Source organism: Podarcis pityusensis (genome assembly GCF_964106645.2).
Source record: "Podarcis pityusensis genome assembly, chromosome: Z".
NCBI lineage: Eukaryota > Metazoa > Chordata > Lepidosauria > Squamata > Lacertidae > Podarcis > Podarcis pityusensis.
This window is the reverse complement of record NC_138044.1, coordinates 22171215-22185509: the sequence shown is the minus strand read 5'-3', so window position 1 is coordinate 22185509 and position 14295 is coordinate 22171215. Positions and strand designations below refer to the sequence as shown.

At 39.2% G+C, this 14295-nt stretch overlaps 1 protein-coding gene across 1 annotated transcript in view; it reads right to left on the bottom strand.

Moving 5' to 3' along the window:
• ABCB7 (ATP binding cassette subfamily B member 7) overlaps positions 1-14295 on the bottom strand; it is a 53492-nt gene that overhangs the window by 5328 nt on the left and 33869 nt on the right. The window contains exons 7-15 of the mRNA XM_080989798.1: positions 13691-13779; positions 13515-13602; positions 12370-12544; positions 11310-11467; positions 10402-10565; positions 10135-10264; positions 8326-8497; positions 1627-1730; positions 269-376 (exon numbers count right to left, since the gene is read on the bottom strand). Of these exons, the coding sequence (XP_080845924.1) occupies positions 269-376; positions 1627-1730; positions 8326-8497; positions 10135-10264; positions 10402-10565; positions 11310-11467; positions 12370-12544; positions 13515-13602; positions 13691-13779 (1188 nt within the window). The remainder of the gene's footprint in view (positions 1-268; positions 377-1626; positions 1731-8325; positions 8498-10134; positions 10265-10401; positions 10566-11309; positions 11468-12369; positions 12545-13514; positions 13603-13690; positions 13780-14295) is intronic.

Genomic DNA, 14295 nt, shown 5'->3' with positions numbered 1-14295 from the left:
AGCAGAGTAAGAACAGAACAAATGCACTAGGGTTTATGAAACACACAATGCTTCTTCCACCACCACCAATCACCCAGTGAAACTAAGTAGGCAATATTACCAGTTTGCTCCTATGTCCTTGAGTGTATGTGAAAATGCATACACACTTTCAGATATTTATAACTGATGGAGAGCGTGTTTCTAGTGAAATGACCTTAAAGAAAGCTGGGCTATATTCTTTAGCATGGCTGGAATTTAAGAAAGATTGCATAACTTCAGAGAGTCTCACCTGATCCAGGACAATGATTTCATCTGCATCAACCACTGTAGACAATCTGTGTGCAATAAAAACGGATGTTCTGTGTTTCACCACATCCCTCATGGCACTCAAGATGTTCTGTAAGATTAAAGATATGTGAAGCATTGGACATTTTATGCCTTTCAGGGCAGATGGACCATCTTAAGAAAGGTATCAAATGAAAATAATTTAATCACTTGTTAAGAAGGGTCACCAGCAATTTCAAAGTTACTACATAAGAAAGAGGTGGCTAGTTTGAGAAATGAAAGTGCAAGGATTCAGGGGCTAGCTACTTTGAAAACTTCCAATACAGATATTACAAAAGCTTTACCATTCTAGATACCCCAACAGGGGCTTTGCTGGGCTTCTAAATCTAGTTTCTAAATAAGGGTAATGTGTGTGCACAGGGAGTGGTTTATTTTTGCTTCCTTTAGAAAAGCAGTTCCTTTAAAAATGAACCTGGGCAGCACAAGACATACATTTTGCTACTTTGCTGATTGCTTGGTGCACACATTGGTGGGGAAAGACGTGATTTTTTAACATGATGCTTTTAAAGTGCAGCTGTGTTGTGTAAATATTCAGCTTCGTTTGACAACCTCACAATAATTATATCAAAATGAAAAGGCAAGAAGTAGAACATTCACTAGAAATTCACATTTGAATCTGTGAATAGAATCCAATGAGGTTACTCTTAAAAGGTATATATTTTAACTTACTACACACTAGAAGGGACCATGTGCCTCAACTGACTGCCAGCAGGCTGGCAACCTTATGAGTGGAGGTCAACAGGTTATTTACTTCAAGTAATCTAAAGTGAACAGAGACACTTAGCAACCAACAACTTCGTATTTGCTACAGACAGGATGATTGATTTAGAAAATTATTGTTGGTGCTGAGATTTCTGTATTTAACAGTTATGGAAGTCTGGTGCAGTTGCTACAGTAATGTCATGACTTGTGTGTCACAACATCTTGATGTTTAACAGCTCTGCTTGTGAATATAAAGTGATACCAGGCCAGAGGTCTATGTGCACCCAACCTGTATTTCAGTTAGGATGCTCCATGAAAAGGTTTTGCAACAATAATTTACAGGAACTATTTTTACGAATGTTAAGTAGCAACTATCTGTTTCCCCTTCATATCACACTAAGCAGGACAGGTGATCCCAAGTACTTCACAGAATACAAGAGATTATGCTGGAACCTGTTTAGAACAGGTCCCAACTATTTCTGCATCCAGCTCAAGAAGGGTTGCACCCAACTTCTAGCCTTTCTGAATTTGGTAGAGTGGCAAAGCAGGATTGTATAAGGATGAAGCAGGAAAAGTACTGTGTTCTGTAGCTTAATTTACCTCTTCTGTAATTGAATCTAAAGATGAAGTGGCTTCATCATAGAGGATAATGGGAGGATTCTTCAAGATTGCTCTGGCTATAGCGATTCTCTGCTTTTCTCCACCTGAAAAGAATAAACAAACCCACTGAGGGTTATTTTTACCCTTGAATAACCCAACACCAGCACATTTTTTTCACCCACCCAGTGAAATGTCCTTTGCTCCTTCAAAGCTCTCAAAGACTCCAAGCAACTCAGATGAACTATAGTTTAAGTGTAATCAAACAACGAACAAAACAAATGCAGCATTGGAACAGCAAGTCTTATCAGAATGAATGAGAAATTCTTCTAGAAAAGTCAAAACGTACAATCAACTGTCATTCCATAGCTAAGCTACTATTTAGGGCTGCATTCAAACAGGGTTTTCTGAGTATCAGGTGGGCTCATCCAGCATGACTGACAACTGTAGGTGATGCGGAAATTGTGCCTTTTAGAGGAGCACATATTAGCAAAAAAGCACCTATCTCAGAGTCTATTCCTGCACAACACACGTTGCCAGTTATAGCTGAGAGCATAAACACTGGCCATAGAGGAACCAGGTGTATCCAGGGTGCAATTCTCTCCCAATTCACTAAGGTTACCATTAGGCCAACTTTTCCATGCCACTTTGGATATACAAGTTGTGCTATTTTTTATTTTAATAAATACACCCATTTGGGGCTTTAGGGACACTGCAAGTAATTAATGGCTATATATGCATCTGCCTTCCTGTGCTGCATTTCAAAGATTTGACAAGGCTTCCATTTAATTCTTTCATATTCTTGGTGATATGACCTCCTAACTAACACTGACTTGTTTTAGCAAACCACTTTAGGAGGATAATAATCTCATTTCACTTTGAGCCTTAAGTGGCTATGCTGAAGCTGAGCAATAAACAGAAATTGAACTATTCACCCAAGATGAAAATTCTGCTTTTCTCCCCCTTCATAACAACCTAGTCTGAAGTGTGTTGCATTTTTTACTGCCTGTATTTGAAAGAGTATGCCATGACTGCATAATGCATAATGGCCTATTTCCCTTAGTCTCCTCCCATGTCCGTTTCACATTCTATGTCACTCTCATGACAAAAAATTAAAATGTGAGAAGGATTTCTTTAACATGTAACGGACCAGACAGATACTATGGGGAGCTCAGCATGGGTTCATAGAACTCTTGTGTTCAAGGGTCAATTCAAATGTGACCAAATGCCTCCATGGAAAGTTAGTGTGCATAAGAAATTGTATTGACCATATGAAAAGGCACACATACTTTTTGCTGCATATACATGCACTGCTAACAGATTGGATTCCCAGCACATACATCTGAGAATATTGTGCAAATGTTTCTCATTTGACAATCTCATGACACTCTGGTAGTCTGATTCAAACACGGTGTTTGCCTAAAAAGTGTGCAGGAGATGTGTGGATTTCATTTCTGCCCTGTACCCCAGATTGCTCTAATTATGGTGCAGTATTATGTTATCAAGGCTAACTGTGGCTAATGGTAACTCGATTTCTGTGTATCTAGGGTTCTGTGTAACTCATTTCAAATGGTTACAAATTGGGTTTTTTAATAAAACAAGGGTGTTTTTCTGTGCAGCAATGGTATAACATGAAATGCAGCCCTTAAACATCTGTTTTCCTAGAAATGCAGTTGCTGCTTATTGCTCTCCCATATCATATTGCAAACTGTTTATTTATAACTGCAGTTTCTATGCTTCAGATCACAATTAAATTCATCCTTACTCCACCTTCAAATCCTCATGACTGAAATCCTACAATGTTCTGAGTGTGCAACTTCTATAAAATTAGTGCCAAGCATACAAAACTACACAAAAGACTGCAGTCATTATTGGCTGTGTTCTGCCCAAAATAATTTCACAGGTTTATATTTTCAAATAAATCAGGTTTTAAGCACACTGTTTAAAGGTTTAAACCTAACAATAATGAAATGAAGGGAAAGATTCATCATTATTAAATAAGTAGTAAATGAAGAAAGTTTTACTTTCATTATATTTAAATACCACAGACTTTGATTTTGAAATACAGCGACAACTTTCTGATACCACATATTACATCCCCATTGCATGTGACTTTACTAACAGGTTCACCAGACCTATTAAACAGGTTGTTCAGGATGGTTTGGCTTTAAATTACATTACATCTACAGAAGGTGGTTATTTGATTAACTAATCTCCTAGAATACCTTGTTTCTACATTTTACCTAAGATTCAAAAGGCGGGATTTCCCCCATCTGGAAGACCTATTGTCTCTGGTAGTAATTCCATTCTGGAACCTTAGGCTAAATTTGTAAATTATTTTCTGTCACCATTCATACCTAAGATTCCGTCATACATTAGGGACTCCATGGATTCGTTCAACAATTTGAATCAGTGGTAATTCCTTCTGATTCTCTCCTCGTGACTCTGGATTTTAAATCTTTATATACCTCATGAGGAAGCCTGCACCTGTGTATGACTCTCTAGAACAACATACCTTTTCAAATCCTCCAAAACATTTTCTTATGGACTTATTAGACATAGCTTTAGAGAACAATTTCTTTATATATAGAGATACCTTCTGTCTTCCAAGTGAAGGGTATTGCCATGGGTAGTCCCATGGCTCCTTCCATAGCCAATTTATTTATGGCTGATTTTGAGCATTGCTTTGTGTACAGTCCTAATAATCCTTTTGCTTCAGATCTGGCTTTCTATCAAAGGTTCATTGATACCTTTTTGATTTTTAAAAATGCCAATAGATTTCCTGACTTTTTATCTTGGATGAATCAACTACTCCCCTCATTAGTGTTTTGACCATAAAACTTCGTTACATTTTAAATTGTATCATCCATACAATCTGAAACGTAACCTACCTTTGGGCCAATTTTTGCAGAGAAAAAGGAACTCCCCTACTTTGGACGTGTACAACGAGCGGCAGGTGAGCTAGAGATTGCCCTGGCAAATAGAGGATATCCCCAGCATATTATTCATAAAGCCCAAGTGAAAGTAGATGCATGTGACAGACGGGACATTCTTGTACTGAAAAGCAAAATACCACAAAAACGTATCACCTGCCGACAAAGGTCCGTATAGTTAAAGCTATGGTTTTCCCAGTAGTGATGTATGGAAGTGAGAGCTGGACCATAAAGAAGGCTGATCACTGAAGAATTGATGCTTTTTAATTATGATGCTAGAGGAGACTCTTGAGAGTCCCATGGACTGCAAGAAGATCAAACCTATCCATTCTTAAGGAAATCAGCCCTGAGTGCTCACTGGAAGGACAGATCCTGAAGCTGAGGCTCCAAAACTTTGGCCACCTCATGAGAAGAGAAGACTCCCTGGAAAGGACCCTGATGTTGGGAAAGATGGAGGGCACAAGGAGAAGGGGACAACAGAGGACGAGATGGTTGGACAGTTTTCGAAGCTACTAACATGAGTTTGACCAAACTGCAGGAGGCAGTGGAAGCCTGGCGTGCTGTGGTCCATGGGGTCACGGAGAGTCGGACACGACTAAACAACAAATCCTACTTGTTAATTCAGTGCAATTCTGTTACAATTGATTTTGACAGCTCAATGACTAAGCTCTTTAGCAACGAAATGTTGGATTACTGGAACAACATCCGAGCACTGAACCACTGGTATATCACAAGTGGACTTTTTATTACTGTGTTTGCAATTATTCAAGATAAAATCTATTTTGTAAAGAGAAGAAATTAGCACTGAGCCACTGATATATTACAAATGAAATCCTTATTTACTGAGTTTCATATTGTGTAAGATAAAACCTATTTGGGAAAGAAACTACTTCAACATTTAGGAAGTCACAAATATAAGTTAACTGATTCCCAGAGGAGCCTGGCATCATACATTTAGAAAGTCACTGACATGTTCTTAATGTATCTTTTTTGCCATATTGATGGCCTCTCTTGTTGTCATAAGTGACCTATTAGAACCCAACCTGTGAAATTAAGACATTAGAGAAGCTAACTGGCAGGCACTTGGGTGCCAATGCTGACAAGGCCCAGCCTTTCTCAGCTTGTACCTGTAAGCAGAGGGAGCAAATGGCCAGTAAGCAGGAGGGAGAACTTAACTACTGGGGGGGGGGGCGCACAGTGGTTTTCCTCTATCATTAAAATTATGAACTGCGTAATGAGCTGCTCAGATTGAAGGAGTGAGGTAGACCTCGAAACTGCAGAGCATGTGGTGGCACAAGTTTGGTTCTTTGGGATCACTTAAGTCTCAGGACCAGAAATGTTAGAATCCTTTTCTGATCAGAAATCAATGCCTGATCTGCTGAATTCCAGTTGAGGCCTCACACTACTCAACACTAAAGGAGATATCCCCGGGTCCAGAGATTTTTTCTTTTTCTTTCTCTGCTGTTTCCACCTTTGTTTACTCAAGTCATCCAGTGTTTTCGTTCTGCAGGTGTGGAAGCAGTTTGGATCATTCTTCCAGTTACGTGATTATATAAAAAGTGCTGGGTACATGTAGGAGGAAGTAACTACAGTGGTACCTCGGGTTACAAACAGTTTGAGTTACAAACACTTCGGGTTACAAATTCTGCTAACCCGGAAGTAGTACCTCGGGCTAAGAACTTTGCTTCAGGATGAGAACAGAAATTGTGCGGTGGTGGCGGCAGCGGGAAGCCCCATTAGCTAAAGTGGTACTTCAGGTTAAGAATGGTTTCAGGTTAAGAACGGACCTCCGGAATAATAATATTAATAATAATAATAATAATAATAATAATAATAATAATAATAATTTATTTGTACCTCAGCCATCTGGCTGGGTTTTCCCAGCCACTCTGGGCGGCTTCCAACAAAGATTAAAAATACATTAAAATGTCACACATAAAAAACTTCCCTGAACAGGGCTGCCTTCAGATGTCTTCTAAATGTCAGGTAGTTGTTTATTTCTTTGACATCTGAAGGGAGGGTGTTCCACAGGGAGGGCGCCACTACCAAGAAGGCCCTCTGCCTGCTTCCCTGTAGCTTTGCTTCTCACAGTGAGGGAACTGCCAGAAGGCCCTCGGTGCTGGACCTCAGTGTCCGGGCAGAACGATGGGCATGGAGACGCTTCTTCAGGTATACTGGGCCGAGGCCGTTTAGGGCTTTAAAGGTCAACACCAACACTTTGAATTGTTCTCGGAAATGTACTGGGAGCCAATGTAGGTCTTTCAAGACTGGTGTTATGTGGTGTCAGCAGCAGCCCCCAGTCATGAATTAAGGATGAATTAAGTTTGTAACCAGAGGTACCACTGTACTACAAACAGATTCATGACTTAAGCAAGCAAATACTTGGAGATATTTTAAAAACAAGTGGATTTAAAAAGAGCCAGTTTCCTTTTAGCTTATTCAATTCTTGAGTTTTAATGAAGTCCCTGTTCTTTTTATGTTGAAAGGATGTACACCAGGACCACTGTAGAAATGCTGCATATTAATTATATGAAATATGCAGCATTAGCTTTCTCCAGTTAGAGAAGCAAATCTCCTGCGGCTACTACTATGCTGTGGAAGATGGAATCTGTTTCTTAGAAGTCTCAGGCACCCTACAGTTTCCATTACATAGGGCTCAGCATCTGAATAGGGCTATTATTACTACTACTGCAATTAAAACACAACACTGATATTAAAACACTGTATTGTGCAGTATTAAAAACTATTAAAAAAAAAACAATTTACATTGTTGACATGGGATAGATGTTATTTCACACTGTAAAAAGATCAATGTCCTTCATTTCAAGTTCATCTATCTCAAACACTTTAGGGCCATGTAGTCGTAAATCCCCCCCAAATATGTAATAAAAACCAAGCACTCTAGCCTCCTTCTGCCTACCAATCTATGGAAGAAAAAAAACTCAACCAAGCAGAGTGAAGCAAATAAAAGGAAATCTACCAGTATTGCATAATATCTACTTACAACAGAATGCTCCCCTCCTTAACAATGTATTTAGGGTTTAACGCCAAAGAATCCTAGAGATATTATCCCACAAGACAAATAGTCACTATTTTCTTTAACCAACATGTCTGATATCCAAGAAATTCGCAAAAAAGCTAAAATGGCAGTGCTAAGGGGCAGAGGATAGGGGTAATGGGCTCCCAACCCAGCACCATTTATCGTCATCCCCCTTAAGCCCAATTCTGACATTAAATCCTCACATTTACACACAGCCAAACAGCACATTACTAGGACCATAAAATAATTCCAGTCTTTAAATTACTTCATTTTCAACATGACCTCCTAACAGAGGCGAGTATTTATTATAGAGAATTTGCACATTTACAGCGAATCATTTTTACTCAGATCAGATGCACTATATACTTGCCTAAGACTAAAAAGCATACATCTTTCATTCCACAGAGCAGCCATGAATCATCTAAATTCTAGTTAAATATTTTGTTGAACACAGTTGCATTATTGGCCACATTACATTTTGGGAGTGGGGAGGAATGAAGAATAATGGTAGCTCTCTGCTCTCTATACCATAGGCTTCTAATTGACTTCATGGTCAGTGCTGGAATTTCAAGGCAGCTGGACTACCATTTAATAATAAACTCGGCATTTACCTTACTGCAAAGCAAGTCACCTTACCAAAAGCTGGGGTGAGCTACATACTGTGCAATAAGCCTGAGGCTAGCAGAAAGACTGGAAACATGGAGAAAAGTTGCACATTTGTCAACCTACCTGACAGCTTCAGACCTCGCTCTCCCACTTGTGTGCTGTACCCATTGGGCATTCTGAGAATAGCATTATGGATTCCTGCCAGCTTTGCAACAGCATAGACTTCTTCTGCAGAGGCATTCATGTTGCCATACAAGAGGTTGTAGAATATGGTGTTATGGAAGAGAACAGAATCCTAGGACACATGCAAGCAGAACAATACCTCTCAAAACATGAAATGCCAATTGACAAGTCAGAGGGTTTTCTGAAATGCCAATAGTGAATTGTCTGGAACCTTTCACTAAGCCCCTTCAGGCAACAGCATTTCCAGTGACATTTTAATGAGAGGTTAAAGATGCTGCAAGGATAATTCTCCTCCAAGAAAGCAAAAGGGGTGTGTGAGAGACAAGAATGAATAGATAATTTCTGTTGTTTTGGCAGAAATCAGAATGATTATGTAATTTAAGATGCAGCACCGAAAGCTCATGGGGTTAGCTGAAATAGCTTCATTCACATTCTGATACTACTAAATTACCAGAGCTTCCCAAACTATGAAAATTTGGCATTTTTTCACTTTATTTAAAATATTTGAATTCTACCTTTATGCTGCTTAAATGAAAGCAGGTAAGATAACCAACAGTGTATGATACAAAAACACAAAGAAATGAGATCACATTAACAAATGGATGGTAAGATGCATAAGGGCAAAAATACAAACTAAAAACAGCAATGTCAAATAAACTTGATCTAAGTTGATACCTGTAAAACATAAGCAAGAAACTAGCAAGCATGTCTTAAAAGAAGACGTGAGTCTGCCAGTGAAGAGACCAAGATTCTGTTAACTACATAACCACAGAGAACAGAGGGATTTCCAAGGAGGCCTTTATTGACAGGCTCTGCAACTCCCTTTTTTGGAGAAGTCCATTTAGGCCTCATCTATGATGGTGATTAAAGCCCTTTTATCTCCTGCTACTTCTTTTTGATGTGTTTTATGACCCTGCTTTCTTGCTTGCTCTTCTATATACTATTATGTAATTTATAGAATTATTTTATTTTGTACTTTATCTTATTTGCCTTGGGCAGCATTGTGTGGAGTGGTGGAATAAAAAGCAATAAAATTTCGTGGAACTCACTCAAAAACTTCATTTAAGTTTCTTGAAATGGACAAAACATACTAGAAAAGTGAAGACAAGATCTGGACACAATTTCTATTTTCTGTCTACCAAATATTCTTATTTTCCACGTCACTGGTATTTTTAGTGTTTTTATAATAACTATACGTAATATGTTTTTTAAAAGTAGTAACCAGCAGTACCTGGAAGATCTTATGTCTCCACATGGTCCTGCATGTATTTCTCTATTCATCAGAGGCCCTTTGGCTTCCTCCATCATCTGAGGTGGCTACTAGGTGGTGCCCTGGCTTTGGAATTCTCTCCCCACAGAGGCTTGCTGAAAGACCACTCTGCTAAATAAAGACCTTTTTATTTTGCTTTAACTCTTGCAGATTTGCTATTTGGATGCCACTTTTACAGAGTAGCTGTTACAGCTTATTTTCAGTCTACTGGCTATTTCATTATGTTGCAATATTTTATGGTATGACAGCCTGAAAATGTGTTTGAAGAGCAGTTTGTAAATCTAAATAAAGACTGAGAAAACTGTAATTCTTGCCCATGTTCAGTGAAACTCTTTATGGTTGTTCTTCCTTTGTGCCCTGGACTGTCATCCTGAGCTGCTTCATTGCTCCTGTTTTCAAATCAACACTGCAGTAGCTGTGGCTACAGCATCAGATGTTTGCAGGGAATTATGGGTTCCAAAGGAGAAGTAGTACAATACCTGAGGTACAACTCCTATGGATTTTCTCAGGCTGTCCAAACTGATGTTTCGTATGTTCTGGCCAGAAATGTAAATCTCCCCCTTCTGAGGTTCAAAGAAGCGAAACAATAATCTTACTATTGTGCTTTTCCTTTAAACAAAAAGAAAAACAAAAAAAGAGAAACAAAGTTAGAACTTGGGTTACTTGCTTGGTGTATCTTTATCATGATTTTAAAATAATAAATAAATAAATCAATGATGCAGAATTTTGCACATCTGTTTACCCACCCTGACCCACTGCCTCCTACAATGGCCACTTTTCTTCCTGCAGGGACTTCAAAAGACACGCCACTGAGGACTTTCTGCCCCTCAAGGTATTCAAAGTGCACGTTATCAAAGGCGATGGTAGCAGTCTGTGGAGTGATCTGCAGGGGTGGAGCCAGCTCTTTATCCTATTGAAAGAAAAGCGCTGCTTTACACACTGCCCAGAAGGTATTTCAAAGAGTTTAGCAAGCTAAACAATGGATCTAATTCAGTGCAAGCTACAGCCACTGTTTTCTCCAAAGGGGGGGGGGGGGGAGAGAACCTAGCCATTTCAGTCACACAGGTAAGAGTCTCTTCTACCCGCCCCCCACCCCCTATTTTTTCTATAAAGCTCAAGAATTTCTGATATAATAGTCTGGCTTCTAGGCAGCGTTCTGCATAATAAATTCTGCATCATTAATTAAAGTGATAAAATAATACTTCAATGCCTGGCATGCACACAAAGTATGACAATGACAAACACACTGCTTTGGCTTTTAAAAAAAGGGGGGGGGAGAGAAAAGCTCTTTCAGAGACACAGGTTCAAATAAAGCGTCTCCACTAACCATTCTTCCAAAACAACAAACACAAGTTCCTCACATGTAGCATTCCCTTTTCAGAAGAAAAATAGCTATCAGACGAAGCAAAAATAACTCCACAAGGTGACTGAATTCATTCTAACATATTTGGCAAAGGTTTTAAGCAGCATTTTATGGGTAGAATCACAGAATCATAGAATTGTAGAGTTGGAAGGGACCCCCGAGGGTCAGTTAGTCCAACCCCTGCAATGCGGGAATCTCAACATGTAGTTCCCCCATCCCATGTGAAATCATACCAGACCTTACTTAGCTTTGCATAAAGGGCTAACAGTTTTATTGCTGCACAATACTCACTTTAATTTTTGAGTCTATATTAAGCAGTGTGAACAAGACATTCATGTCTATTAGCGCTTGCCTCGTCTCTCTGTACACCGTTCCCAGAAAGTTAAGGGGCAAAGAAAGTTGGAACAACAGTCCATTCACCATTACCAGATCGCCAACTGTTAGGTTACCTTAATTAAAAAGAAAAAAGAAAAAAATTGGGCTTAGAGTATGTTTGCTTGCCAAACATTTACCACACTTTTTAGTCATTTAGTTCTGCTCTTCAACACAAGCTGCAGCAACTTCAAAACATGGTATAATTTATCCAGTTAATTAATCCTCTACTTTTAAGGTATGAGTGCAAGTTACTTTCTAGATGGTTTTTAAGTTCTCTGCCTTGCTTGGAGGGCAAGGCCTGCACATCACATCAGTTCTGGAAGCCCAGGGATGCTTGTGTGAGATCTTGTAGGAACTCAGATTGCCAGGCAAGATATTGTAAGAGCCTCCAAGAGCAGGTTCACCCCAAGTGAACCTGGCACAAAAAGAGCTTTTAAGTTTTCCACCCTGCTGGAATTTAATGTGCACAATTTCAAGTAGTCTGCCTTCAACAGCATATGACTGAAACTGAACAAGTTACGGTAAATGCACAAGTTAAATGCAATCCTAACATATTGTCTTTGCTTAGGACATGTCAGCTGATTTCCACCCATGACCAAGAAGTGGATACTTCTTAAAAACTACTTTGTGGTACTGAATGCTAGGTGCTATCTGGATGATTCAGCCACAAGATTTCCACAACCAATGAACTGATTCTTTTCCAGAATTTTAAGAATCCCTGCAGTCTGATTGTGATAAAGCTGCTCTAAAACCAAAATATAGTCCTTTAAAGTAAACCTATTTGAAGAACTGTCTCAAGAGACAGACAGATGTTGTTTGAAAGGAAAGCAAAATTTAAAAGGTCATTCAGTCTTTTAGTTCACTTGCTTGCAATTAAGGAATTTAATGCATCTCTTTAGGACTTTATACATTTTTTTAAAATCCAAGCATGCATGCAACATAAAAATGACATGAGTTTTAGATACAAACAGGGTACCTGCAACAATTCCTTTGCTAGCCAGTACCATGATGGCTGTTAGCCCAATGCTGAATATAGCATTTTGTCCAAAGTTCAGCAGAGCTAAGGTAGTGGTAGTCTTCAGTGAGGCATTTTCATAGGTCTTCAAAAACCCATCATATCGCTGAGCTTCATACTTTTCATTATTGAAATACTAGTAAGTAAGGGGGGAAAGAATGTAAGGAGTCTCAGCATTCTTAGGATTGCACTTCATAAATTATTCTTTAATATAGCCTTCCCCAATCTGGTGTTCTTGAGATTGCTTTTGTCCATACAGCTGGGCTTGCTGGAGTTTATGGGAGTTGTAATCCAAAGCAGTGGCAGGGGGTACTGGGTTGGGGGAGGGTGTTTTAGTACATAACTAGCTAAACACTTTATAAAGCAGTTTACTGTTGCTTCAGCAACCTAGCCCCTGCACCCGACTTTCCAGCTCTGGACGCATCAAATGTCATGCCTGCCTGTCTCCTGTTCTTGATGGCCGACAGCTACTCAGTCACAGCTGCTACTGCCTTGCACCCATGACATTTTAAATTTATTCTAATACTATTCACAATATTATCTCCTTTCCTCTTCAAGGGATCCTCCCCCACCCTACCATAATATTATTGCCACAGCAATCCCAAGAGGCAAGATTAGGCTGTGGGACAGCAACTGCCCAGTGCTACTCAGTGAGCTTCATGGCCAAGTGAAGATTTGAACCTGGTCCTACATTTGATCCTCTCACAACTACACCACATATACCATGGATGACTAGCTCAAAGCATGTTTTGGAAGTGACTTGAAAAGCAAATCAAGAGGGACAAGGCCAAATACACAGGAGGATCTTTTTTATGTAAGTGAAAAATGGTAAGCAAACCCAGATAACCACCAGGTTTGTAAAACTATATTTCTCCACTAAAATGTCATTTTGTTTGAAGATAATAGCATAAATGGAGAGAATACTGAAAGACAAAATATATGAAAATTCTGGAGAACTACATAAGCTGGGGTTAATTCTGCAAGTCATTATTAATAGAAGGAAGCAGATACAAGTTCCTTTTGAGTAAAATCAAGATACATAAATGGATAATAAAGTCTATCCTACTTAATAACAATATGAAAAGTTAAAAATGTTAATGGCTCACCTTCACAGTTTCATAATTCAGCAGCGAGTCAATTGCAGCGTTACCTGCATCATTATCTGCTTTATTCATTTCTATCCTAAATTTAGTTCTGCAAGACAAAAGGTTTGCATATAGATTTGTTCTCACCACAGCTCTATAAACCAGCTAATCCTAACCAGTTAGGGAAAATGCCTTACCTCCATTGTGTAACTCCTATTGTGAATACTGTGTATGCTCCTAATGTCCCCAAGGTTACTAGTGCAAACTGTGCGCCACATTTATAATACTGAACGAGGAAAGAGAAAGAAGGGAGAATGTCAGTAATGGTTTTCTATCATTTTGGTTACAATGCCGACAGAGACAAATCTGTTTTGACAAGATGTACCATGAAATAAAAGGGAAATGATTCTGTAAAGATAAACCAGAAGCACAGTGGGATGACTGAAAGAAAAATAGTGATATGGGTAATCCATCTCCTTAATACAACAGCCTTCCCCATTCTGGTGCCCTCTAGCTGTTTGGGACTACAGCTCCCTGTATAGTTCCAGTGAACATAGCTATATGATGCTTGGGTTGATGGGAGAAGTAAGCCAAAAGATATGGAGGGCACCAGGCATTAGGCTGGGGCAGACAATGTGCTGAATTGCATTTGAGGCAGTTGAAAGGTCCAAATGTGCATAGTACAAACTTACGGTCATTTCTGCAGCCCTGCATGTACTCCAATATACACAGATGCACTTTGCACATGAACTGCTCTATTCAGATTTTTTGCTTCAATGATATGGATGTGTGAAGGGATACA